The following is a 27,886-nucleotide window of genomic DNA, read 5'->3' as shown; positions in this document are numbered from 1 at the left end:
CATGTAACGTGACATATTCACAGGTTCCTGGGATTAGGAAAGTGACATCCTTGGGGGTGAGGGGCGGGGGGTCATTTTTTTGTTTTGTTAATTAATTAATTAATTAGTTTATTTATTTGGCTACGTTGGGTCTTCGTGTTGCTGCACACGGGCTTTCTCTAGTTGTGGCGAGCAGGGGCTACTCTTCGTTTTGGTGCGTGGGCTTCTCATTGCGGTAGCTTCTCTTGTTGCAGAGCATGGGCTCTAGGCACACGGGCTTCAGTAGTTGTGGCGCGTGTGCTCAGCAGCTGTGGCTCATGGGCTCTAGAGCACAGGCTCAGTAGTTGTGGTGTACGAGCTTAGTTGCTCCATGGCATGTGCGACCTTCCCGAACCAGGGCTTGAACCCGTGTCCCCTGCATTGGCAGGCAGATTCTTAACCACTGAGCCACCAGGGAAGCCCGAGGTGTCATTTTTTTAACTATCACAACTAATAAGTCAATAAAAAGAGGTAAAATGGAATGAAAAATAATTAATTCAAAGAAAAGCATAAAAATAGGGATAAATGAACAAAGAACACATGGGACAAACAGAAAACTAATACTAAGTAGGTAGATTTGAATCCCATCACATCAATAATCACATTAAATGGTCTAAACACTCCAAGTAATTGACAGAGATTGTCAGATTGGATAAAGAGCAACACCCAGCTCTACGAAGCCTATAAGAAAGCCACCTTAAATATAAAGACACAAATAGGTTAAAGGTAAAAGAATGGGAAAAGATATATCTTGCTAATACTAACCAAAGAAAGCCTGACTGGCTATATTAATATCAGACAAAATAGATTTCAGAGCAAATAATACTACCAGAGATAAAGAGGATAAATTTTATCATGATAAAGGGGTTAGTTCATCAAGAAGACACAACAATCCTAAACATTTATACATCAAATAATAGAACTTCAAAGTACATGAAGCAAAAGCTAATCTAACACTAAGGAGAAACATATATCTACAAATATAGTGTGATATTTCATCACCTCTCTAAATAACTGATAGAAATTAATAGAAAATAAGCATATAGAAGATCTGAAGAACACTAACCAATTTGATCTAATTGACATTTATATAACACTTGCCCAACAATAATAGGATACATATTCTTTTCACGTGCACTTGGAACATTTACCAAGATAGACCATATTCTCAGCATTGAAACAGGTCTCAATAAATTTAAAAAGATTCAAGTCATACAATGTTCACTGGCTACAATGGCATTAAATTATCAATCAATAATACAACAACATCTGGAAAATCCCCCAAAACATTTGGAAACTACATAATATACTTCTAAATAATCCAAAAGTCAAAGTAGTAGTCAAAGGGGAAATTTAAAAGTATTTTGATCTGAATAAACTATAAACACAATATCAAAATCTGTAGGATGTGGTTAAAACTATACTTAGAGGGAAATTTATAGCACTAAAATACCCATGTTAGAAAAGAAGGAAGTCTCAAATCAACAACCTCAGATTACACCTTAAGAAACTAGAAAAGAGCAAATGAAATCCAAACTAAACAGCAGAAATGAAACAATAAAAATTAGACAGAAATCAATAAAATAGAAAATAGAAAAGCAATAGAGAAAAAGAAATGAAACCAAAGATTGTCTTTGAGAAAACCTAGCCAGTCTGATCAGAAGGAGGGAGAGATCCATTTCTTAGCCTTTTCCAGTTTCTACAGGCCACGTACTCTTCTTGGCTAATGGTCCCCTTCCTCCATCTTCCAAGCAAGCAATGTTACACCTCTCTGTGTCCTTCCATAGTTACATCTTCCTAAGATACAATAAGTAATTGTATTGCTATACACTAGCAACAAACAGAAACTGAATTTTTAAAAATATCAATTATAATAGTATCAAAAATGAAATACTTAGGGATAATTCTGACAAAAGATGCATAAAATCTGTACCCTGAAACACACTGCTGAGAGAAGTTAAAGATGACTTAAACAAATGGAAAGATATACTGTGTTCATGGATCAGTAGACAGACTCACTATTATTATAAGGCTATGAATTCTCCCCAGATTGATCTACAGCCTTAACACAACCCCAATCAAAATCCCAGAAAGCTTTTTAACAAGAAATTGACAAGATGATTCTAAAATGTATATGGAAATATAAAGGACTTAGAAGAGCCAAAACAATTTTGATAACAAAGAACAAAACTGTAAGATTTACATTATCTGATTTAAAGACTTATTACAAAGCTATAGTTAACAAGACAGTGTGGTATTGATGTCAATACAGACAAATAAATCAGTGGAACCAAATAGTGTCCATAAATAGATTCATAAACATATGGTTAACTGATTTTCAATAAAAGTGACAAGCAATTCACTTGCTTGAAAATGGATGGTAAAAATACAGTGCTAGCACAATTTGATACTCATATGCCAAAAAACAAAACAAAACCCTCACATCCACAGCTCTCTCCATGCACAAAAAAAATTCTAGACCTAAATTTAAAACCTAAAACCATAAAACCTTTAGAAAACTTAGGAGACCTCTTTCTTAGATACAATATCAAAAGCATGATCCATAAAAAAAAATTGATACACTGGACATCATCAAAATTAATATCTGCTCCTCAAAAGACACTGCTTACAAAATGTCCATTGACAGATGAATGCATAAAGAAGATGTATACAATGGAATACTACTCAGCCATAAAAAGAACAAAATCATGCCCTTTGTAGCAACATGGATACAACTAGAGATTATCATACTCAAGTGAAGCAAGTCAGAAAGAGGAAGACAAACACCAAATGATATCACTTATATGTGGAACCTAAAATATGGCAAAAATGAACCTATCTATAAAACAGAAACAGACTCACAGACATAGAGATCAGACTTGTGGTTGCCAAGGGGAAGGCACGGAGGGAGAGGGATGAACTGGGGGTTTGAGGTTGGCAGATGCAAACTATTACATTTAGAATGTATTTAGAATGGATAAACAAGGTTCTACTGTATAGCACAGGGAGCTATATCCAGTCTCCTGGGATAAACCATAATGGAAAAGAATATTAAAAAAAGAATGTATCTATCTATCTATCTATATCTGTACATATATAGATAGATAGATATGTAAAACTGAGTCACTTCGCTGTATAGCAGAGATTGGCACAACATTGTAAATCAACTATATTTCAATTTAAAAATCAATTTAAAAAAAAAGACACTGCTTACAGAATGAAAAGCAAGTCACAGACTGAGAGAGAATATTTGTAAATCCCTTATCTGATAAATGACTTACATGCAAAATATATATGTGTGTATATATATATATATGAAAACAGCCCAATTATTTTTAATGGGGGAAAATATGAACACTTTACCAAAAACATATGGATGGCAAATAAGCATATGAAAAGATGTTCAACATCATTAGTATTTAGGGAAATGCAAATCAAAACCATAATGAGAATATGGGGATATAGGTATACATATAGCTGATTCACTTTGTTATACAGCAGGAACTAACACAAAAGTGTAAAGCAATTATAATCCAATAAAGATGTTAAAAAATAAATAAATAAAATAAAATAAAATAAAATGGCACTATAGAGATACCACAAGGGAATAATGAAAGAAGCATTAAAAGTACTAAAAAGCAAAGCTTAAAAAAAAAAAAAAAGAGATACTATTACACACCTATTGCAATATCTAAAATGAGAAAGACTCACCATACCAAGTGATGGTGAGAATGCAGAGCAACTGGAACTTTCATACATTACTAATGGGAATGTAAAATGGTACAACTGTTTGGGAAACAGTTTGGCAATTTCTTAAAATATTAAATATAGACCTATAATATGACCCAGCTATTCCACTCCCAGGTATCTGACCAAGAGAAATTTAAACATATGTCCATACAAAGACCACACAAATGTTCACAGCAGCTTAAAAAATCTGGAAACAACCCAAATGTCCATCAACAGGTGAACAGATAAACAAACTATGACATGTCCATACAATGGAACACTATTCAGTAATTAAAAGAACCAACTACTGACACATACTACAACAAGGATGAACATCAAGACATTATGCTAAGTGAAAGAAGCCAGACACAGAAGACTACATGTTGCATGGTTCCATTCACATGAAAAGTCCAGAAAAGGCAAAATTTACAGAGACAGCAGATTAGGGGATACCTGGGGTTAGGGGTGGGAGTAGGAATGGCACAAGGGAACTTTTGGGCAAATGAGCACCAGGGAAGTTTTGGGGGTTATGGAAATGTTAACTAACTGGTTGTGGTTATGATATACAACTCTATACATTTACTAAATTCACTGAATTGTACACTTATAAGGAATGGGTTTTATGGTACGTAAATTATACCTCAATAAAATTGTTAAAAAGAAGAGTACATAGGGGACTTCCCTGGTGGCGCAGTGGTTAAGAATCTGCCTGCCAATGCAGGGGACACGGGTTCGAGCCCTGGTCTGGGAAGATCCCACATGCCACGGAGCAACTAAGCCCGTGCGCCACAACTACTGAGCCTGCGCTCTAGAGCCTGCGAGCCACAACTACTGAGCCTGTGTGCCACAACTACTGAGCCCACGTGCCACAACTACTGAAGCCCGCACGCCTAGAGCCCATGCTCTGCAACAAGAGAAGCCACCGCAATGAGAAGCCCGTGCACCGCAACGAAGAGTAGCCCACGCTTGCTGCAACTAGAGAAAGCCTGCACACAGCAACGAAGACCCAAAGCAGCCAAAAATAAAAAAATAAAATAAATTTATAAAAAAAAGAGTACATAATGTAAATATGATTCTGTTTATTTAAAAACCCTAGAAAATCTATAATAACCTAAAGCAGATCAGTGGTTGCCTAGGAATAAGGGAGGGAGTGGGAAAGACATTACAAAAGGACAGGAGAAAATCTGGGGGATAATGATATGTTATCTTTTTTGTGGTGATGGTTTTATGGGTATATACATATGTCAAAAATCATCAAATTGTACACTTTAACATATACAGTTTAGGGAATTCCCTAGTGGTCCAGTGGTTAGGACTCTGCGCTTCCACTGCAGGAGGCACAGGTTTGATCCCTGGTCAGGGAACTAAGATCCCGCAAGCTGCACAGCGTGGCCAATAAATAAACAAATAAACCATTAAAAAAAAAACATGTAAAGTTTATGATATGTCAATTATACTTCAATAAAGCTGCTTTCAAAAAGTATGGTATCCACAGAAAAGCAAACATTCCATTCAGTGTAGCTGGAGTGGAAAGTAGAAAGGAGTAACAAAAGAGCCATTCATGCAGCCAAAAATGTATTGTTAATGGCTGCACTATGTCACTTTCCCCTTATTAGATAGACTGCTTCCACTTTTTAATTAAATAAATACCAGCTCACCATTGTGAGTGAAGCTCCTTCTTTATTAAGGAATTACTGCTTTAGAATAAATTCCCAGAAGCAGAAGCATAGGAATATTTTTAAGTAAGGCAGGCAGATTTTTATTTTTAAAGAAAGTTTGTTTATTATTATTATTATTTAGCTATTTTTAAAGAAATAGGAAAAGGAGATATGGAGCAAATTATTTTACTTTAGAAACTATGAAGTAATACTGAAAATTTTCAGAAATGGTATAGGGTCAGGGAGACTTGGGTGGAATTTCCTTGGGACAATTTTTTCTGGCACTTGACAGAAATCATAAAAACTAATCCAATTGTGAACAAACCATAAGTCATAAATCATGCCCCAGATGGATACACCTGTTTTTTCTTCAAGGAAGCTTTATTTAGAATGATGCGGCTTCCCTGGTGGCGCAGTGGTTGAGAATCTGCCTGCCAATGCAGGGGACACGGGTTCGAGCCCTGGTCTGGGAAGATCCCACATGCCGTGGAGCAACTGGGCCTGTGAGCCACAATTACTGAGCCTGCGCGTCTGGAGCCTGTGTTCCACAACAAGAGAGGCCACGATAGTGAGAGGCCCATGCACCGCGATGAAGAGTGGCCCCCGCTTGCCACAGCTAGAGAAAGCCCTCGCACAGAAACGAAGACCCAACACAGCCATAAATAAAAATAAATAAATAAAATTAAAAAAAAAAAAAAGAATGATGAAAGGTTTCTATTCACATTCTTTTTCTCCATCTCTTCATTTCTCTCTCCCTCCTTCTCCCTCTTCCTCCTCTCTCCTTCTTCCCTGCCTCCACTCTGGGGCTACCCTCTCCAAATACAGCAAGCCAGCCCCAGTGATTAATACCATAATTCAAAATGACAAAAAATATCCTCCATCATGAGCTATTCTGTTTTGAGTAGGAGCCTGCAGGGCACACACAGGATGTTCATGCTTATCCAGGTAGTATCACCACAGACCAGGTAGGAGCCCTCCTTGGTAAGACACATGCTACACTAGTGCCTACTTAATATTAAAAAATGACTCACAAAAATTCAGCTTTCAACATATTTTTATTTGAGACACAATTGTATTAAAATAAAACAAGGGACTTCCCTGGTGGCGCAGTGGTTAAGAATCCACCTGCCAATGCAGGGAACACGGGTTTGATCTCTGGTCCAGGAAGATCCCACATGCCGTGGAGCAACTAAGCCCATGCACCACAACTACTGAGCCTGCGCTCTAGAGCCCGTGAGCCACAACTACTGAAGCCCTCACGCCCTAGAGCCCGTGCGCCACAACTACTGAGCCCACGTGCTGCAACTACTGAAGCCCACACACCTAGAGTCCGTGCTCTGCAACAGGAGAAGCCACCGCAATGAGAAACCCGTGCACTGCAACGAAGAGTAGCTCCCACTCGCTGCAACTAGAGAAAGCCTGTATGTAGCAATGAAGACTCAATGCAGCCAAAAACAAAACAAAACTATTATTGTCACTAACAAAAATCCTACTAGAGGAAAGACAGTATCTTTCTGCAGTAGCAAAGCCAGTGGAGCTGAATGATACATCCCAACCCAATTCTCAATAACATCCCAACCCATATTCTCAGAATATGGCAGGGTTTATCTTTGTAATAGTTAGTTACAAAGTTATGTCTTCTCAGAATCTCCTTGAGAAACTAAGACCACCCATGAAAGGAGAAAGGGGGAGGGAAGACAGGAGTGTTAACTAAGATATGGCTGGTTTTGAGACTGTTTTTCCTGTGGCTCAAGTTCTGCCAATTAGCAAGGAGCTGTTAATGGATCCACAACAAAACCCTCTTCACTTCATAACTTAACTTACAAAGTAGTCAACAAACACATTTTCAAATTCATTTCACACAGTAAAAAAAACAGATAGTCACATCAACAAAAGACAAAAACCACATGATCATCTCAATAGATGCAGAAAAAGCATTTGATAAAATTCAACATCCATTCATGATAAAAACTCCTACCAAAGTGGATATAAAGGGAACATATCTCAACATAATAAAAGCCACTTATGACAAACCCACAGCCAACATAATACTAAACAGTAAAAAGCTGAAAGCCTTCCCACTAAATTCTGGAACAAGACAAGGATGCCCACTCTCATCACTCTATTCAAATATATTGGAAGTCCTAGCCACAGCAATCAGACAAGAAAAAGAAATAACACGTATCCAAATTGGTAGGGAAGAGGTAAAATTGTTATTATATGCAGGTGACATAATACTCCATATAGAAAACCCTGAAGACTCCACACAAAAACTATTAGAACTGATAAATGAATTCAGCAAGGTAGCAGGATACAAGATTAATATACAGAAATCTGTTGCATTTCTTTACACTAACAATGAAATTATCAGAAAGAGAAGTTTAAAAAATCCCATTTAAAATCACATCATGTGAAGACCAGATACTATAAAACTCTTAGAGGAAAACATAGGAAGAACACTCTCTGACATAAATTGCAGCAAGATCTTTTTTGATCCACCTCCTAGAGTAATGAAAATAAAAATAAAAATAAACAAATGGGACCTAATGAAACTTAAAGGCTTTTGCATAGCAAAGGAAACCATAAACAAAGCGAAAAGACAACCCACAGAATGGGAGAAAATATTTGCAAACGAAGCAAACAACAAGGGATTAATCTCCAAAATATACAAACAGCTCATACAGCTCAATATAAAAAAAAAACAAACAACCCAATCAAAAAATGGGCAGAAGACCTAAACAGACACTTCTCCAAAGAAGACAAACAGATGGCCAACAGGCACATGAAAAGATGCTCCACATAGCTAATTATTAGAGAAATGCAAATCAAAACTACAATGAGGTATCACCTCACACCAGTCAGAATGGCCATCATCAAAACTCTAAAATAATAAATGCTGGAGAGGGTGTGAAGAAAAGGGAACCCTCCTACACTGTTGGGGGGGGATGTAAATTGGTGCAGCCACTACAGAGAGCAGTATGGAGGTTCCTTAAAAAACTAAAAATAGAACTACCATATGATCCAGCAATCCCACTCCTGGGCAGATATCTGGAGAAAACCATAATTCAAGAAGATACATGCACCCCAGTGTTCACTGCAGCACTATTTACAATAGCCAGAACATGGAAGCAATCTAAATGTCCATCGATAGATGAATGGATAAAGAAGATGTGGTACATATATACAATGGAATATTACTCAGCCATAAAAAAAGAACAAAATAATGCCATTTGCAGCAAACATGGATGGACCTAGAGATTGTCATACTGAGTGAAATAAGTCAGACACAGAAAGACAAGTATCATATGATGTCACTTTTATGTGGAATGGAATCTAAAAAAAAGGGTACAAATGAACTTATTTACAATACAGAAGTAGAGTCACGGATATAGAAAACAAACTTATGGTTACCAGGGGATGGGGAGGGGGATAAACTGGGAGATTGGGATTGACATATATACAACATCTTATAATAAACTATAATGGAAAAGAATTTTAAAAAGAATGTAGATACATATATTTATATATATATATATATATATGTATAGATATATACATTTATACATAACCAACTCACTTTGCTGTACACCTGAAACTAACATGATAAATCAACTGTACTTCAATTAAAAAAAAAACCCATATAATCAGATAAAAGAACCAGAAGATGTAGAAGATTAGAGGAGAAAGTGTGCAGGTATAGTGAGAAAAAAATAAGGAAAAAGTATTATGGTTCAGGCACTAATACTTTTGAAAAAGGAAAAGTACAATAGCAGGGATTTTTGCATACCCACACACAACAAGGAAACAGGCTGCCCAGTTTTTCTCTTGATGCAACAAGCCACTCATGTAAGATTACAAAGGCGGGGGTTGGGGGGTGTTGAGGGAGCACTTAGTGAATATATGCACACAGTACAGGAAGGGCCTAGGTCAGTGACGGGTGAGAAACCCACAAAACTTGTCCAGGCCAGAGGGCTGGAAGGGGGTCTGGGGCTGAAAAATCTTTGGTGTCTGCTGCTCAGATAACTGAGAATGAGAATCTGGAGAAAACTAGGTCCTGAGAGATTCCAAATTTGTCAGGAAGTAATAATAGCCAGAAGAATAAATGAACCCTTGGCAAAAATTTCACAAGCCTAAAGGATTAAAGGGAAGATTTTAAAACAAAAACCAAAAGAAAGCAACCAAGCAAAAAACCTTAAAAAACAAACCAAAACAAAACAAAAATATAAATGAAGGGAAAGAGAACTGCTTGGGTTTCTGTCCTTGGTTATGCAAGGCTCTTCTCTGTTGCTGCCCACACCCCACGCCTCTACCTTGGGGTAAGAGGTAAGTAAGTTCCAACCTTCTGTAAAGTCAGCACAAGAGTTTTCCTTGGGGATAAAAGGCAGCAGAGAGGTGTCCAAGAGCTTGGCCCACTTATCCTTCTCAGTCATCTGTTCTACAGAAAGCCACCGGCTTGCAGGGGTTGAAATGCTGTAATATTGACTAGAAACGGGGAAATGGTGCCAGTAGAGAAGGGAGCACCTCAGTCTTTCTAAAGTCAAACCTTACGTGTGGGGATTCCTAATTGGACCTTCATTCCCTGGGCTCAAAGAGAACACTCCTCCTTTCACAAAGCAGGATTGGCAGCAATTAATTGCCAGTGGCTCAACTCCTCATACTGTAAATATGCCAGTACCCAATTAACAAGCCTTCATGCTCCTCCTGCCAACAATTCAGAGGTTCATGATACAGAAAGGATGAAGTACTTAAACCAAGCAGTACAAGCTTCTCCTTCTCTAAGCTGAGAAAGGGGAATAAATTGATGACATTCCTTTCCACTTCTGGAATTGCTGAAGGTCCACAATACCTACTCTTGAATGCAATATATATGTTTTCAAAAGAATGAAAAATGCTACTGACAACCCCATGCGTTTGCAACTCTGCAGGTATTTCAGGCAAGACAAGAGTAATTCATGATACAATTTCTTCCTCCTTTGGATGCAGACTTGCTTGACTTACCTTAGTGAAAACAGTACAAACTAAAATTTTAGTACAAACTATTGCTGCTAGTCAGTCATCCCTAATTAGAAGGAGATCTGCAGTGCATACATTTCTTTTACTCTCCCTAATGTATTGAGCAGAAGTTTGAACTCCAAGTCCTCTCCTAAAAGAAATGCCTAGCAATTAACTATTCTGAATGTACAAGGAGTTCCTACCACCCTTCCAGAGCTATCCATGGCCTTCAGCATGAGAATCAAGCTCCTAAGCATGGCATATAAGGTCAAATGTAACTTGTCTGGATCTGAAGACTTCACTTTGCCCCATTTTTCAGCAATGCTTGCAGTTCCCAACGTGTGATGCCAAATGCCTATGTGCGACACTGCACAAAGACCACTCCCACTCCTAGGGCTTCAAAGTTCAAGTTCAATATTCCTCCCCCCATGTCCACCCACTCTCCATGTTAGATCATAAAGCCTGAGATCCTGTTCACTAGCAGCAATTTATTGCCACTGCCTATGACTGGTGAACAACAAGAAAAAGAACTCCCCAGCCAACACAACTTCAGGATCCTCCCTCCAGCATATACCTGAATTTCGTAAGGCCTAAGTTTGAGTTTTTATCATCTTCCAGAAGACCGTCAGGCCTAAATCTACAATAGTTCTAATTTTACTGGTCCAATTTTATTGATCATAATTATCCTGTGGTGTGCTAGAGCCAGGTCATATGCCGACTGTGTTCATCTCTGCCAACTCTGTGCTCAGTGACTTCATGTTGGTAGCTTGAAATTGGTCACGGTGGTAGTATTTACACCATGAAAACTGGCAAAGTCTACAACTCAGGGCTTGACTTTGTTTTCTGGGGGAAAACCCAGTTGTGAACCATTTACCACACCACACTGTTATCCCTACAATGATCTATACTTCCTCTCCTTTAAAACCCAACCTCCTTTTCTTCCAAATATTCAATTCAAATGATCAGAAAGTCACCTTGTACGCTCAATCATTTCATGTTTTGTTCCCTATACCTCCTGCAGGAGAGGCTACATAAATTTTCAGGATCTGGTGCAAAATGAAAATGTGGGCTTCCATGTTCAAAAATTAAGAATTTCAAGCTAATGAGAGTAGAGCATTAAATCAAGAACAAGGCCTTTCTAAGTGTGGGGACTGCACAGGTCACATGCCCATAAAGTGATCCCTGACCTCCTACTTTTTTTTTTTGGCCGTACCACATGGCACGTGGGATCTCAGTTCCCCGAGCAGGGATCGAACCCAAGCCCCATGCATTGGAAGCTTGGAGTCTTAACCACTGGACCACCGGGGAAGTCCCTGACCTCCTATTCTTAAGTGTAAGCCTGCCCTCCCCTGAGGATACTGTTTCCCATCTATCTCTGCAATATGATGGCTACTTATTCTCCCACATTTTAGGATTAAAGGTAGGTTGCTATTTTATCTGCTCCCCTTCTCAATGCCTTTGCAAATCATTACTCTTCTATCTTCTTTGTAAAAACCTCTTCTCCTTTGCTATCTTGCTGCACAATACTTCAACTCTCATCATAGCTGTCATCTCTCAACTTACTCATTACTCCTTCTACTTGACTGATGGCTTTGACATCTGGATCTCAAAATTCCTCTTCACTGCAAGTCTTGCCTCAAGAGTAAGCAGATTAAGAAGACAGACTCCGGACAGAATCAGACTGCTGGGTTCAAGTCTTGGTACTACCACATATAGCTATGTTGCCATGTTCCTTAACCTTTCTTTTCCTGAGTTTCCTCATTTATAAAATAAAGATGGTAATAGTAATTCACAGGATTTGTTGCACAGATTAAAAGGGTTGATTCATGTAAAGGGTTCGGAATAGTACCTGACATAGTACTAAGTACATAGTACTTACTAATAGTAGTAAGTACTCAGTAAACATTCGCTACTACTGCTGTCATCATTATCATCATCCTTATTAAAGTCTATCTCAATGTCTACATGGATAACTCATTCAACATGTTCTATGAGCTCCTGTCACCAATAAATTTCTTCTCTGCTCTACCCCAGCAACTCTCTTCCATAGCTTCACCCTACATCCTCTAATCACCAGATCTTCTCCACATCCAGAATATTAAATTCAAATATCTCACTCTCTGACGACTACCTTCTGTCTTTCCAGCACATTTACCTGTCCCTCTATATCTGCTTCCCATCATCGAAACCTCTGAATGCCAAACTCCTCTACTGAATGTCTTTCAGCCCCTCCTATTTTTGTCTCTTTTCCTTTCTTCTTATATCTCTCTTTCATCCACTCTCTTGACAACAACCTCAGTCTCAACGCCCCAATTTCCTTCTATACAAAATTGGCAAAGTTCTAATCTGGGATGAATCAAACTATCAGCCTTTTCTTGACAGGTTTGCTGAGAGCTACTGAGGAGAATCATACAACTATAATTATAAATTCATGGTCTCCACCTTCAATGCCACCCAGCAATCTTTCTATTTCCTTACCTAGTTTACTATCTCCTGCCCCTCACAATGGCCATTTCAGGCCTTTACCACTCTCTCCAGACCGCTCATTTTCCTGCCTACTACCCACCTAACCCCACTCCACCTACCTCTGCTTCTACTTTCAATAAATGATCTATCCCACTTCAGAAAAAACAAGAATGAGATTAGAACTATCACAATTTCCTCCTATCAAACCTAAAAGTCCACCTTAGCCGCATCTATATCCACCCATTTCTTCCTTCCTATCACAATGAAGGAGATGACTCTCCTCCTGCTTAAGGCTAATCTTGTGCTCTGTGCTCTGGATTCTTTTTTTTTAAATAAATTTATTTATTTATTTTTGGCTGCATTGGGTCTTCATTGCTGCACGCAGGCTTTTTGTGTGTGTGCGTGTGTCAGGCACTGCCTTTTTTAAAACTTTTTATTTTGCAAAGTTGCAAACATAGTACAGAGTTCCTAAATACTCTTCACCTTGTTTCTCCTAAGGTTAACATCTTACATATATATTGAAGCCAGAAAATTAACATTCATATAGTACTGTTAACTAATCACCTTATTTGAATATTGCCTGTTTTCCACTGTCTTTTTTCTTGTCCATGAGCCATCCAGCATCCAACACTGCATTTAGTTGTATCTCCTTTGTTCCCTCCAGTCTATGACAGTTCTGTCTTTCTTTTTCATGATCTTGACATATTTTAAGACTACTAGTTTTGTAGAAGGTCCTTCCATTTGGGTTTTTTTTTTTAACATCTTTATTGGAGTATAATTGCTTTATAATGTTGTGTTAGTTTCTGCTTTATAACAAAGTGAATCAGCTATACATATACATGTATCCCCATATCTCCTCCCTCTTGTGTCTCCCTCCCACCCTCCCTATCCCACCCCTCTAGGTGGTCACAAAGCACCACGCTGATCTCCCTGTGCTATGTGGCTGCTTCCCACTATCTATTTTACATTTGGTAGCGTATATATGTCCATGCCACTCTCTCACTTCATCTCACCTTACCCTTCCCCCTCCCCATGTCCTCAAGTTCATTCTCTACGTCTGCGTCTTTATTCCTGTTGCGCGTGGGCTTTTTCTCTAGTTGTGGTGAGAGGGAGCTACTCTTCGTTGTGGTGCAGCAGCTTCTCCTTGTGGTGGTTTCTCTTGTTGCGGAGCACAGGCTCTAGGCACGCCGGCTTCAGTAGTTGTGGCTCACGGGCTCTAGAGCACAGGCTCAGTAATTGTGGCACTCGGGCTTAGCTGCTCCGCGGCACGTGGGATCTTCCTGGACCAGGGCTCGAACCCGTGTCCCCTGCATTGGCAGGCGGATTCTCAACCACTGTGCCACCAGGGAAGCCCTGTGCTCTGGATTCTAACCCACCTGCCTTATAAGGCATGGTTCTCAAAGTGTGGTTCCCAGACTAGCAGCATCAGCACTCTAGGAACTTGTTACAAATGCAAATTCTCAGGCCCCACTCTAAACCTACTGAATCAGAAACTTTGGAGCTCGGGCCCAGCAATCTGTTTTTAACGAGGCCTCCAAGTGATTCTGACACTTGTTAAAGTTTGAGAACCTCAGCTCTGAGGGAGTATTTATCATTTATCCCCTTTCCCGTATCTTCAACTGCCTTCTTTAGTGAGATGGTTCCCTTGCCTGAAGAGCCTCCTACTTGATTGCTCCATGTACATTCTTGCACTTCTCCAGTCTACTCACCACACAGTAACATATCTGATCATTTCATTCCCTGCTTAAGATAAACTAATACTTTAAGAAGGTCTCAAGGTTCTGCACACCTCTGAAGCCTGTTCTTTCTCCACTAGCTCTCCTGCTCTGTCTGCCAAGCAAGACCAGTCTCTCCCAACTTCCTGATCTTCCAGTGTTCTAGGGCACCTAACAAACTTTGAAATTGTTATTCCTTCTGCCTGAATTACTCTTTGCCTGTTTCTTTTCCGAACTCCTACTTCTACTTTAAGTCTCAGCTTAAGCTTTCCTTACTTAGGGTGGCCTAACTTTACCCCTCAGTCTCGATTAGGTCTCCATTAGATGCTCTTATAGCACTCCACTTACCCTCTCATAATGTGCATCAAGCTTATAATTATTTAATTATCATAAATGTCATGTCTATTTTCCTTGTCAGAGTGTAAGCTCCATTAGCACAGGAATCATGATCTTATTTGCTATAATATTCCTAGTGCCTTGCTTTTAGTACAGGACCTTGCAGATAGTAAATGTGTAACCAAGCCTTTGCATACACTGGATCTCCCTCCAGAATGTTTTTTATTACCTTTAAACCCCTAGTGAAATCCTACACATGCTTCAAGAAATAAGTTAAGCATCTCAGTGAAGTCTTCCCTGTACATACACATCACCTGCCTGCTCAGGAGGATCACTTCTTCTTTTGTGTTCCTACTGTTCTTAAATCAACTAATGCAATAATTATATACTACCATAAATACCCATCTTCATGCCTGAGTCTCCACTAGACTGTAAACTCCCTGAGGGCACAGATCATGTCTTGTTTACCTTTATATCTCTAGCGCTTAGAAAAGTACCTGACATTTATAATAAATGTCCATAAATGTTTATGGGCATGTTGAAACTAACACTGTATCTCTAATATTGCACTGAAAGATTTTTTCTTAACATTAAATCTGGGTTCCAATTCTAACTTTGTTATTCATTAGCTGTATGATCAAATTGTTTAACCTCTTTGGGCCTCAGTTCCCTCACTAGTAAAACGAGGCTAATAATACACACTTGGAAATACTGCTATGAAAATTAAACAAAATGACATAATATAATGATTAGCACACACAGTGCCTAGCATGTAGTAGCCTCCCTACTATGGCTTCTACTTGATAGAGACAACTAGGACAAAAAAATACAAAAATAAGTCACAGCAATCAAGGGAGAATGAGCACAGAGTGAGTCATTCCTTTTAATCATTCGCCCAGGAAGATGAACAATGAAGAAACATAATAAGCAGAATAAACTCTACCGGTGGTATCTCCCTTGGCATACAAAGCTTGGTAAGAATTCACCCGAGACCTCTTGGCTAATGGCCACATCCAGTTCCCCAGCCCGGCAGGTCAGGTCTTAATCTGCAATACCAGGCATGGTTACTTCAGAGTGGAATAGAAACTACCTCATAAGGAATGTGTTTACAGGAGGGAGATGGGGGAGGAGGAGAACTTGACTGCAACCACATCAATCAAGTGTTTTGCAATCTGGCAGAAAACACTGCAGAATTGTTGGTGGAGACTAACACCCACACAACTGCACTTACCTGTAGCCAAGAACCAGCTTAGACTAGATAATGAGCAGCTTTCTGCTTTTACCAAAACAATGGTCAGACTTGCACGGAAAGAACATCTCTAAGGTCAAATTACCTTGAACATCTGGGCAGCACCACCTACCAAGATGACACCAAGCAGCTTTATACATACACTCCTCAGCCTATGAGCACTGCCCACGAGCACCAGCTTCATAGCTCGTGTATGCCAAATGTAAAAGCAGATTAACAGTTTCTTTGCTCCTTATTCATAATATGCTTACCTCTGCAGAGCTAGTGGTATTCAGATCACCTCGTTCATTCATTTTAGAAGGCTGTGTCACTGTAGCTACTTCTTCACTGGGACTCTCTCTCTTCCGAAGCTTCCTGATGAAGCTCTGTTGGTCACTGGAAGATAAAGTAGGTCTGAGTGTAGTTCTGGGTGGGCTCTGCCTCCTCCAAGATACCTTGCTCCAACCTAACCCCAGAATATGTGGTACATCATCTTCAGGTAGAAAGTCCAAGTCATCTGCAATTTGGAATTTTTTTAAAAACACCAACATAGAATTGGAAGAGTCTGTCCTAAAAGTCTGGCAGCTCTGGGGCCTGCTGCAGTCTGCCTGAACGCACATCCCTTCTAACCACCAAAAGGCATGGCAGGCAGAGTCCTGGCAGCAGGCAGCCCAACATGTCTGGAGAGAGGGGGTTCCTTCAAGAAGCCGGAGGGGATTTTCTCCCCCAGATCTCAGGCCAACTCCAAATTGTGTCTTCGCCTGCTGGCACCTGCTCTCCTTGGCATCTAAAAACAAAGAATGAAAACATTTAAAAATGAAATAAAAACAGAGACTACAGCTCTGTAAAGAGTCCTGAATACCAACATTTGAGGCTATTTTGAAGACTGGTTTTTAAGAGGGTGGGAAAGCTGTCTAGTAAGTGGAATAAAAGACACAAAAGAGAGAGTTTTTTGGCTCAGGATATTTTAGCTTGTAGAAGTACTGCTCCACATTCATCACTGGCTCCCCTCCTCAATGAGTCCCTTGCATGTAGACCTTTTAAACAGAACTCCAGTTCATGAAACAGAAAAAACAAAACAAAAGAGCTCTTCTGATGTAAGCGTACTGAAGGATGGGGGCAGAGTCCCACCACTTGACCTCACATTCACCTCCAAAGCATTTCTCAGGGACAGTATGAAGATTATGGGGCCAGAAGAGCAGCCAGCTGAAGAAGATGGAGTACTCTGCCCACTGAACTGGTAGCAACACAAATTGAGTACTCTTGACCTATTGCAGGATTCAGGTTCATCCATTCTCTAATCAATGGTTTGCCAAAGTCAGGTGGTTTTGCATATCACAGCATCAACCAGAGCAGTAGTCAGTCAAGCTTACCAAAAATTTTAATCATGAGAGGTATTCTGCTAGAATGAACTTCTTAATGATAAGCCGTGTCATAATAAGAAATATTGGAGGCTAACACAACATTGTAAAGCAACCATACTCCAATAAAAATTAATTTAAAAAAAAAGAAAAAGAAATAAAGGAATAGAAGTACAACAGTGACCTACTGTGGTTAACCTAGATAACATGGTCCAAAATTCCGGCTAACGTCGCTTACAGATAAACTTTTGAGCCATTGAATGTTTTCAGGCATGGTATTGATTTTCCTGAAATATCACCTCATTTGTGTTTTCTTAGACGAAATAAAGTCAAAGCATGCTCTGAATTAAAGTTTTTATACAGAGTTCATTTTAAGGTCTCAGTTATATAGGTGTCTGTAACCAACTATGGTCAGGGTTATACAAGGCCAGACCAGGATGAGGCAAGGGAGATGCCTCGGGCACACTCTTAAGAGTACTCACTCTTAGAGTCATGAAGTGCTCACTCTTAGAGTCATGTAAGTGCAGGGCTGGCCTACCCCCACCTTTTTTAAAAAAATATTTATTTATTTATTTATTTAGTTGCATCGGGTCTTAGTTGCGGCATGCGAACTCTTAGTTGCTGCATGTGGGATCTAGTTCCCTGACCAGGGATCGAACCCGGGCCCCCTGCATTGGGAGTGCAGAGTCTTAGCCACTGGACCACCAGGGAAGTCCCAGCTTACCCCCATCTTGAGAGTGTTTCCTGAAATTTCATACCCTAGATACCTCTTTCTTCACCCTAGCCCTCGCCCTGGGGTTATAACATAAAATTTTATTGTAGAATTACATATAGAAAATATGTAGTAGAATCAAACCACTGAACAGATGGATAGTCATGTCTGCATGTATACATAACTGAAAAAGGGCTATGACTGACTAAAGCAACAACTGGATAATCTGCCAAAGCCATCGTGACTCCCAGGAAACAATTACTAAATGTGGACACTAGTTAACTGAGAGATAAGAGAAAAATAGGCAGCCTTCTGGATTATGGAGTCAAGCACTATGGAAGCCAATCTGCCATTGTTCTTTCTTTCTTTTTTAAAATTTATTTATTTATTATTTATTTATTTTTGGCTGCGTTGGGTCTTCGTTGCTGCACGCAGGCTTTCTCTAGTCGCGGTGAGCGGGGGCTACTCTTTGTTGCAGTGTGCGTGCTTCTCATTGCGGTGGCTCCTCTTGTTGCGGAGCACGGGCTCTAGGCATGCGGGCTTCAGTAGTCGTGGCACGCGGTCTCAGTAGCTGTGCTCGCAGGCTCTAGAGCACAGGCTCAGTAGTTGTGGCGCATAGGCTCAGCTGCTCCGTGGCATGTGGGATCTTCCCAGACCAGGGATCGAACTCGTGTCCCCTGCATTGGCAGGCGGATTCTTAACCACTGTGCCACGAGGGAAGTCCCTGCCATTGCTCTTTAAACAAAAAGAGAGAAACATGGGCACCAACCTAACATCAGACAAGACAATTTAGAGGCCAGAAAAAAATAGAACTTACTTAAGAAAAGATGAATAAATAGAAACTATGAAAAAAATGAAGTTACCAAAAGCTATGGAAATGCTCCTCATTTCCTCATCCACCTTCCTAAACAATAACCAATGGTATGAATCTTGGTAACAGCTGAGTGTACAGAGTTTGTTGAAATCAGTAAATTGTTACATCAGTAACTACTGTCAGTTACCTTTATATCAACTTTCCATCATTCATCTCAGAAAAAGTCTCTCATATTTAATATAGTGAAAAGGTCCACAAAGATGAAAATAACTTGCAGTTTTCTATAAGCCACTATTTTATTTAATTTTTTTTAATGTACTGTAACCTCCACTTCTGCCCTTGAAGGAGAAATTGCCATAGGACTTGCTTTCCTACCATGAGAAACTAGAAAACTAGACAAAATATATGAAACAATTGTTTTTGGACACTGAACAACATGTGGTCTGGGGCTGTAATCCCAGAGAGAAAGGAAATAAACAAGGGTGAGCCCTAGGACCACCTTGGCTTTCCGTTTACAGGATAGGCATGCTGCAGACTGTAGAACAGGAAGAACCCAAGCAGAGTAGAGTGGTCTTGCTGAGTTGAGGAAACAGAGTTCAGGGTGACTATGATAGCTAGAAACTACCGGAAAGGAGGAAGCTACATAGAGAAAGACCTCCAGACAGCTGGATAGTGGTTCCCTTGGTATAATACTAATTTACACCAAGTGTAGGTTAAAACTGCATGAAAGTTTAGAAAGTATTTTGAACTAAATGAAACTGAAAACAGAACATATTAAAATTAGTGGGATGCAGGTAAGGCAACGTTTAGAGGGACATTTATCGCTTTAAATGCTTATTTTAGAAAAGAAGAAAAGTCTAAAATCAATGATCTAGAAAGACATACAGGGAGAATGCCATGTGATGACAGGAGTGGAGACTGAAATGATACAGCTGCATGCCAAGGAAAGTCAAGGATTGACAGTGACCACCAGAAGCTAGGAAGAGTCAAAGAAGGATTCTACTCAGAGTCTCAGAAGGAACCAACCCTGCCAACACCTTGATTTTGGACTTCTAGCATCCAGAACTATTGGCCTAAGCAGCGTTCTCTGCCCTTGCATGGAAGAATACTTCAGAAGACAGATGGCTCGAAGACTACCAAGAGCCTAGATCTAGGGATCCTTGACATTTGGGGATGAGGCTATGGCCTCTACCCAGATTGAATGAAGACACCTGTGTGCCATTCAATGGACATGTACAGAGATATAATGTTGGCAAACTATAGGAATCTGTTGTTATGGGGTTTTTCTCTCTTTCAAACCAAAATTAATAGCCCAACTGGAGCAAGGGGCAGAGCCCTGAATGGAAGTGTGAGAAGTTCCACCAGGTACCTGTGCAGTCCAGGCGTACTGGTTTGAAACAAAGATGTCAGCCCTAAAGCAAAATACTTCTGAACCATCTGCTCTGAAAGGGCAAACAAAAAGTGTCATAATTGATATAGGCCTGAAGTGGGAGGACAGAAGCTCCACAGAGAAGTCGTACTATGATGTAGGAAAGTCTTCAAATATAATTCCTCCTTTATTAGACGCCAGAGATATCATACTGGTAAGAAATCCCATAAACAATGTTTGATAGCCATTATGAACAGCTCATTTCTTTTAATCATCATAAAATTCACATAAGAAAACAACCTTATAGATGTACTGAATGTGGGAAATTCTTCAATAAGCATTCAACAATTATTAATCATTAGAGAATTCATTCTAGAGAAAAACCCTATAAATGCAATGCATGTGGAAAAGCTTTCAGAAAGAACTCTATCCTTTTAGGTCATCAGAGAATTCAGACCAGTCAGAAACCCTTACAAATGTAAAGACTGTGAGAAAGTCTTTGCTCAGAAGGTAGCCCTTACTCATCATGAGAGAATATATAGTGGAAAAAGGCCTTTTACATGTAATGAATGTGGGAAAGCTTTCAGGGATAACGCAACTGTGTTGGAACATAAGAAAATCCATACTGATGAGAAACCATACTGGTATGATGAATGCAGAAAAGCCTTTAGGAAGAGCTCAACTCTTATTAATCATCAAAGATGCATACAGGAGAGAAACCCTATTAACTGTAGTAAATGTGGAAAATCTCAGGTATACATCCTTTGCTGGACATCAGAAGACTCATAGTGGAAATAAACCCTACTGATATAATGACTGTGGGAAAGCCCATATGAAGAGCTCAGTTCTTACTGGACATCAGAGAAACCATACCAGAGAAAAGTTTTATAAACAAAATTAATATGGGAAGACTTTTCCCCAAAGTTCAGCCCTTAAACAACATAAGATAATTCATAGCAAAGAAAGAGCCATGAAATGTAGTTATTGTGGTAAATCACATAGAAATAGTTTATTCCTTCTGAGCATCAAAGAGAAGACATTCAATAAATTATACATCTAACAAAAATATTCTGTGTACCTCTATCCTGGAGAACTTCCCACTTGTGAGGATTTCATTATAGTATAGTTTGTACTGTAAAATATTTGAAGAACCTAAATGTCTATCAATATAGAAATAGTTACTGCAGAATACTATACAGCAAGTGAAAAGAATTAGGTAGAGTTCTATATGCAGCCAAAGAAATATCCCCATGATACCTTGTTAAGTTAAAAAAACAAGTTGCAGAAAATTTATATATTATGGTCTTATTTATAGTCTCTAAAGTGAAGCTTTTTTGTTTGTAGATATATGCATTCAAAAAGATCTGGAAAAATAAAGGCCAAACTTTAACAGGAAAAAAAACAATGATCTTATGCTTTCATCATAAAAGACAGAAAAAAAAAGAGTAAATTATATCGAAAATAAGCAGAGAAAGGAAAAGATAAAGATAAGAGTAACCACTGAAACAGAAAACAAACAAAAAACAACAGAGAAAAATCAATGAAACCAAAATCTGGTTGTTTGAAAGGTCAATAAAACTGAAAGCTCCAGTCAGACTGATAACAGAAAAAAAGAGAAAAGTTACAAATTGACAATATCAGGAATGAAAGAAGGGTTATCATTACTGATTCATTAAACCAGGGGAGCCAACTATGGCCCAAGGGCCAACTCCAGCTGCTGCTTATTATTGTAAATAAAGTTTCACTGGAACATAGTCACATTCATTTATTTATGTATTACCTATGGCTGCTTCTGTTCTAATGGCAGAGCTAAGTAGCTGCAATAGAGTTATCTTAAGACCAGTAAAGCCTAAAATATTTACTATCTGGCCTTTTAAGAAAGTTTGTCAACCCCTGGTGTAAGAGAATATACTTTTGTTTGACTTACTATTTACTATTGAGTAGAGCCTAAATTTACATATTAACTTATAGAAGAGATAAGTTCCAAATGACTTTGATTTTTATAGAGCTGCAAATTATTTCTGTCTGGTGTGAAAGATAACCTCAAAGCTTTAACTAATAAGGCGCCCTTACTTCCCATCTAGCTATTATCCTTATCTCCTTATTCATTCATCCATTCAAAAAAATTTTTGTTTTAGCTTTTTTTTGGCCGCACTGAGCAGCATGTAGGATCTTAGTTCCCTGACCAGGGATTGAACCCGAGCCCCCTGCAGTGGAAGCACGGAGCCTTAACCACTGGACCGCCAGGGAAATCCCCAACAAATATTATTGAGCATCTGTTTCATGCTAGGTATCTCTTTGATGGAGCTTATAATTTAGATGGGGGAGACAGTGATTAAATAGACATAATAAACGTAGAACTGCAAACTAATGGAGTGCTATGAAGAAAAGAAATTCAGTCTTTACAGAATAAAGGTAGCTAACTTTGGAACTTATTTATCAGATACATTATCATATATGTGACATGATATCAAAGATAGTTACTGTACATTGTTTGAAAGGAAAAAATTGGAAATAACTTATGCATCCCTCAACAGAGAACTGGTTAAATAAACTAAGGAAGATTTATGCAGTTGCTGGGATGAATAAGGCCACTCTCTATAGTCCTGATATGAAATGATGTCCAGGAAACATTAAAACATTATGTGGAAAAAGAAAGGTGCATAGCAGTGTGTACAGTATGCTACAATTTGTGTGTGGGGGAAAAAAGAATACAATTTTGTGTGTCTGTGTCTGTGTGTGTGTATATATATGCATAGACTATTTTTGGAAGAATATTCAAGAAACTGGCATGGTTGCCTTTAGGAGGGGAAACTAGGTAGATGAGAGACTTGTTTGTTCACTAAATACCCTTTTATACCTTTTGACTTTGTACAATGTATATGTATTATATCTGGAAAAATAAATTTTAAAAATATTAAAATTTTCAATGGCTTCACTCACTTGAATGAATCAAAATCCTTAACATAACCTAAAAAGATCTTGTATGATCTGGACTCTGCCTACCTTTCTAGCCCCACCTTGTATCATGCTCTCCCTCCTTCATCATGTTCCACCACCAGACTGCATTCATTCCTCAAATGGACCACGCTCCCTCTCCTAACTGGGCTTTGTACATGCTGCCTCCGCTATTTGGAATTTTCTTGCCTCCTTTCTTTAACCAGTTAACTCCTCATACGAGGTTGCAGTTCAACCATCATTTCCTCAGAGAAGCCTCCATGCTAAGACAGGTCTCTCTAGTACACCCTTTGGGCCCTGTTGCCTCTCTCCTTCAAAGTAATCATAGCACTTATAAAGTTACATGTATTTGTGTGATCATCTGTTCAATGTCCTTCCCCCACAGCTTCACTGTAAGCTCCAGGATGAGAGGACCACATCTGGCTTTTTTCCCCCCTCACCACTGTATCTCCAATTCTAGCATAAGACTCGGCACATTACATTGTAAGTGATCAAAAACCCTTTTTGAATGAATGCACAAATAAATGCATGTATGCATGAAGGAAGTATTGAAAGAATGAACAAATGAACTGTCAGATGGCCAGGTATTGAGAGGGTCATACTGAAGACATCCAGGCTGATGGCAGGATTTTTTTTTTTTTTTTTTGGCTAAGTTGGGTCTTTGTTGCTGCGTGCAGGCTTTCTCTAGCTGCAGCAAGCAGGGGCTACTCTTCATTGCGGTGGCTTCTCTTGTTGCGGAGCATGGGCTCTAGGCGTGCAGGCTTCAGTAGTTGTGGCTCACAGGCTCAGTAGTTGTGGCACACGGGCTTAGTTGCTCTGCAGCATGTGGGATCTTCCTGGACCAGGGCTCGAACTCATGTCCCCTGGATTAGCAGGCGGATTCTTAACCACTGCGCCACCAGGGAAGCCCTGATGGCAGAACTTTGAAAAGAGACGAGGTCCATATGCCACAATAAATGAGAGAGGGTGAATGACAGTTGGTAGATGAGTAATGATTAGGGGTAAGAAGTGTTATAAACCTCAAAAAGAAGACGTTTTTACATGAAAGTGGAGGAGTAATGTTCAAGAAATAACAGTGAGGAGTCAGCTCCACCTCCAAACTCAGAGGTAAATGGGATATGGGAGAATGAGCAACCACTGCCTGCAGGCTAGAGAGAGAAATAGGTATTTCCCCAAGAGAAAGCCAGGTCTCAGAACATTCTCTCTATCCAAGGTCCTGACTGACGAGTTAGAGTATAGAGAGGGTTTAGTAACTCAGTGGATTCTTGTCACAGTTAAAAAGTTAGGAAGGGAGGGGTGGTAAGTGCCAGTGAGTTGAAAAGCACAAATTTATATGGGAACGTCAAATCAGACTCACACAAATCGTAATGGTTAAGGCACTTCATAGCAAGAAAAAAAGAAGATGGAAAAATATGATGAGGAACTGGTGACAGGATGGCTGCCTATCCATCCTTGGTATAAAACGGTGAAAGCTTTCAGGCGAGTTACGGAGGATGTCTTACCAATGGAATGCAGGGGAGAGGGGAACATATTTAGACTCCAGGGAAATGGTCAAGGGGATTTATGGAGATTACAAGGTCGAAGAGAAGGTAGCAAAAAATTCTAATTCCCTAGTTGTTACCAGCAGCTCTGGTTAAATTAAGATCTTGAAAGAGGAGGAGATAAAAGCAGGTGGGGAGGACTTCTTTTGCTTCCATGGCTCCACAAAGAATGTCGCATAAGCTATACAACTATCTGGTAGTATAAAAGAGAAATGTTTCATAACCCAAACACTCTCCCTGCTTTGTGAGGTGACCTGGAAGCCTCAGTTACAGATCTCATCCACTACTCTGGGCTGGAGAGAACATGTTCAACGAGGGAAGGAACAACCTGCAGGTTCATACAGGATGTTCCAGACTCTCCCTACTTCACTTATATCTCTTGATTTCCATATTCTCAAAAGTATTACTAAAGCTTAGTAATGGGTAAGATCTCTGATTCTTGTGAGTCTTATCTGACAATTTGATCCTTTGTATTAGCTCAAAGGAATAGGGCCTGGGAGAGAACAGATGATCAGAAGCACTTATATCTTCAACAGTGACCAGGAATAACTGATGAGGAACTGATGACAGGTAATGTCTGGGGGAGGTTAGCTGGCTTTAGTGTTGCTAAAAAAATTAATCCCAATAGTTTCCAATAAGGGGAGCAGGTACTCTGATCTGTTAGTTCATATGTTCAGTTAGTGGGAATTTGAGGGTTTTTTAAAAATTAAATGTTATTTAATGTCGCTCCATTATGTGTTCAATAACAAAAATGCGGGAGAGGGAGCAGTTCTTTTTCATCTATTCAGTGGATCATAATTCTTCCTCTTAGATTAAAAGACAAGGGTTCTAGTTTCAGCTCTAGATCTATCACTTACTAGTAATTTAACCTCTGAAAAGTAATTTAACCTCTCTGAGATTCAGTTTTCATTATTGTTACTCTTGAGAAAAAAGGATGCATCAGAGGAGGAAGCAGGGAAGCAGTGGTAGAGTCAATATTGGATTCTAGAAGTAACTTGGATAAAAGGTAAGATGAAAATAAGCTCCAATTTTAGATCAGTTCCTCTCCTGCCCACACGGCCATAGCCTGGCTCTGCTCCCAGGGCCTAAACAAAAGTAATATTAAATCCTTACCAAAAAGGGCTTACAGTTGGTAGAATCTTAGACTTTTCCTTTGGGAAAGTCTAGAACTCACTGTTAGTAGGAGCACACAGAAAGCTTACCCAGGGTGAAAACAGGAAGGCAGAGCCAATCCCTTTCTTTCTAAAGTCTTGACAAAGCAGAGAATACAGGTCTCTCATATGAATTACCTGGAGGATCCCCAAAACAGGAGGCTCTGGAACTAACAATGCTTACTTAATATTACCACCTCTCAAAAGATAGAATTCTAATAATCTGGCACAAAATCTAGACCAGGTTTCAGAATTCCAAGCAGCAGAGTAGAAAAGCCTATAGAATATAAGAATTATTGCCAGAAGCAAATTCATCAAATACTTTTAGAAAGCTGTGAACAACTCTGGAAATATTTAGACAGTGCTGTTGCCTCCAGCATTCTTAAATCGCAGGTAACAAGCTTGACTTCTCCAGCTAACTTGGAAACTGTGCTGGCTGGCAACCAAGAAGGAAGTAGAGACAGAATGCCTGCTATCTTAGGAACTATACGGTTAAGGTCATTTGGGAATTCATACTTTAACCAAATTCATCAAATAGTATCCCAATGGAAGGTCTGAGATGGTGGGAATGGGAGTAGAGAAAATGCCCCACTGGTATTATTTGAAAAAAAAAGAGCAGCTGATAAATTCTCCTGGGAACTGGGGGTAGGGGGTGCAGGGGGAACCAAGTTTCTGTGGAAAACTATACACAGTTAGGATATTTTATAGGCAAAATTTGCACGTACTTTTTTCTTGAGGGGGGGAATTGCATCTTTATTTTCAATTAAGGTATGAAAGCATTTCCATTGATTATGAATATAGACAACAAATCAGAGTAGTATCAGATGTGTGACTTTGTCACCAAGGGAAACCATAGATGTTCTCGTGTTCCAATTGTCATATCTCAAAATATTTCATTTCAAAATTACATTAAAATTACAGCAGTTATCAGACCTAAAGCTACATCTTTTTTGTTATTACTAGAGCACACATACTACTGTATCACAAATTAGGCCTTTGAATATTATGCTAACTGTATATGACAAATTGGGTTATTTTCTATTTTCATTAACTTTTTTTTTATTGGAGTATAATTGTTTTACAATGTTCTGTTAGTTTCTGCTTTACAATGAAGTGAATCAGCTATATGTATATATATATATTCCCTCCCTCTTGGACCTCCCTCCCACCCATCCCCCATCCCACCTATCCAGGCCATCACAGAGCACCGAGCTGAGCTCCCTGTGCTATACAGCAGGTTCCCACTAGCCACCTATTTTACACATGGTAGTGTATATATGTCAGTCTTCATCTCCCAATTAGTCCTCCCCCCTCCCCCCTCCGGTGTCAACATGTCCGTTCTCTATGTCTGCGTCTCTATTCCTGCCCTGGAAATAGGTTCATCTGTACTATTTTTCTTTTTTTTTAATTTCTCTGTGTACCTATCTACTTATTTATGGCTGCGTTAGCTCTTTGTTGCTGCATGTGGGCTTTCTCTAGTTGCATGAGCAGGGGCTACTATTCATTGTGGTGCGTGGTCTTCTCACTGTGGTGGCTTCTTCCGTTGCGGAGCACAGGCTCTAGGCGTGCAGGCTTCCATAGTTGTGGCACGCAGGCTCAGTAGCTGTGGCTCGCGGGCTCTAGAGTGCAGGCTCATTAGTTGCGGCACACAGGCTCAGTTGCTCTGCGGCATGTGGGATCTTCCCGGATCAGGGATCGAACCCACGTCCCCTGCACTGGCAGGCAGATTCTTAACCACTGTGCCACCAGGGAAGTCCTGCACTATCTTCCTAGATTTCACATATATGCATTAATATACAATATTTGTTTTTCTCTTTCTGACTTACTTCACTCTGTAT

At 39.5% G+C, this 27,886-nt stretch overlaps 1 protein-coding gene across 9 annotated transcripts in view; it reads right to left on the bottom strand.

The window, feature by feature from the left end:
• The window catches only part of KIAA0319L (KIAA0319 like), a 123,275-nt gene that overhangs the window by 52,888 nt on the left and 42,501 nt on the right, over positions 1-27,886 (bottom strand). For all 9 annotated transcript variants that reach the window (XR_014251386.1, XR_014251387.1, XM_082415491.1 and 6 more), the window contains exon 3: positions 16,415-16,929. Coding sequence is in view for 7 of the 9 variants with exons in the window: in XM_082415491.1 (XP_082271617.1) it covers positions 16,415-16,929 (515 nt within the window). In the remaining 2 variants the exon portion in view is untranslated. The remainder of the gene's footprint in view (positions 1-16,414; positions 16,930-27,886) is intronic.

Source organism: Balaenoptera physalus (genome assembly GCF_965194825.1).
Source record: "Balaenoptera physalus genome assembly, chromosome: 1".
Taxonomy (NCBI): domain Eukaryota; kingdom Metazoa; phylum Chordata; class Mammalia; order Artiodactyla; family Balaenopteridae; genus Balaenoptera; species Balaenoptera physalus.
Note: the sequence above shows the minus strand (reverse complement) of the source record. Positions and strands in the feature narration are given on the sequence as shown.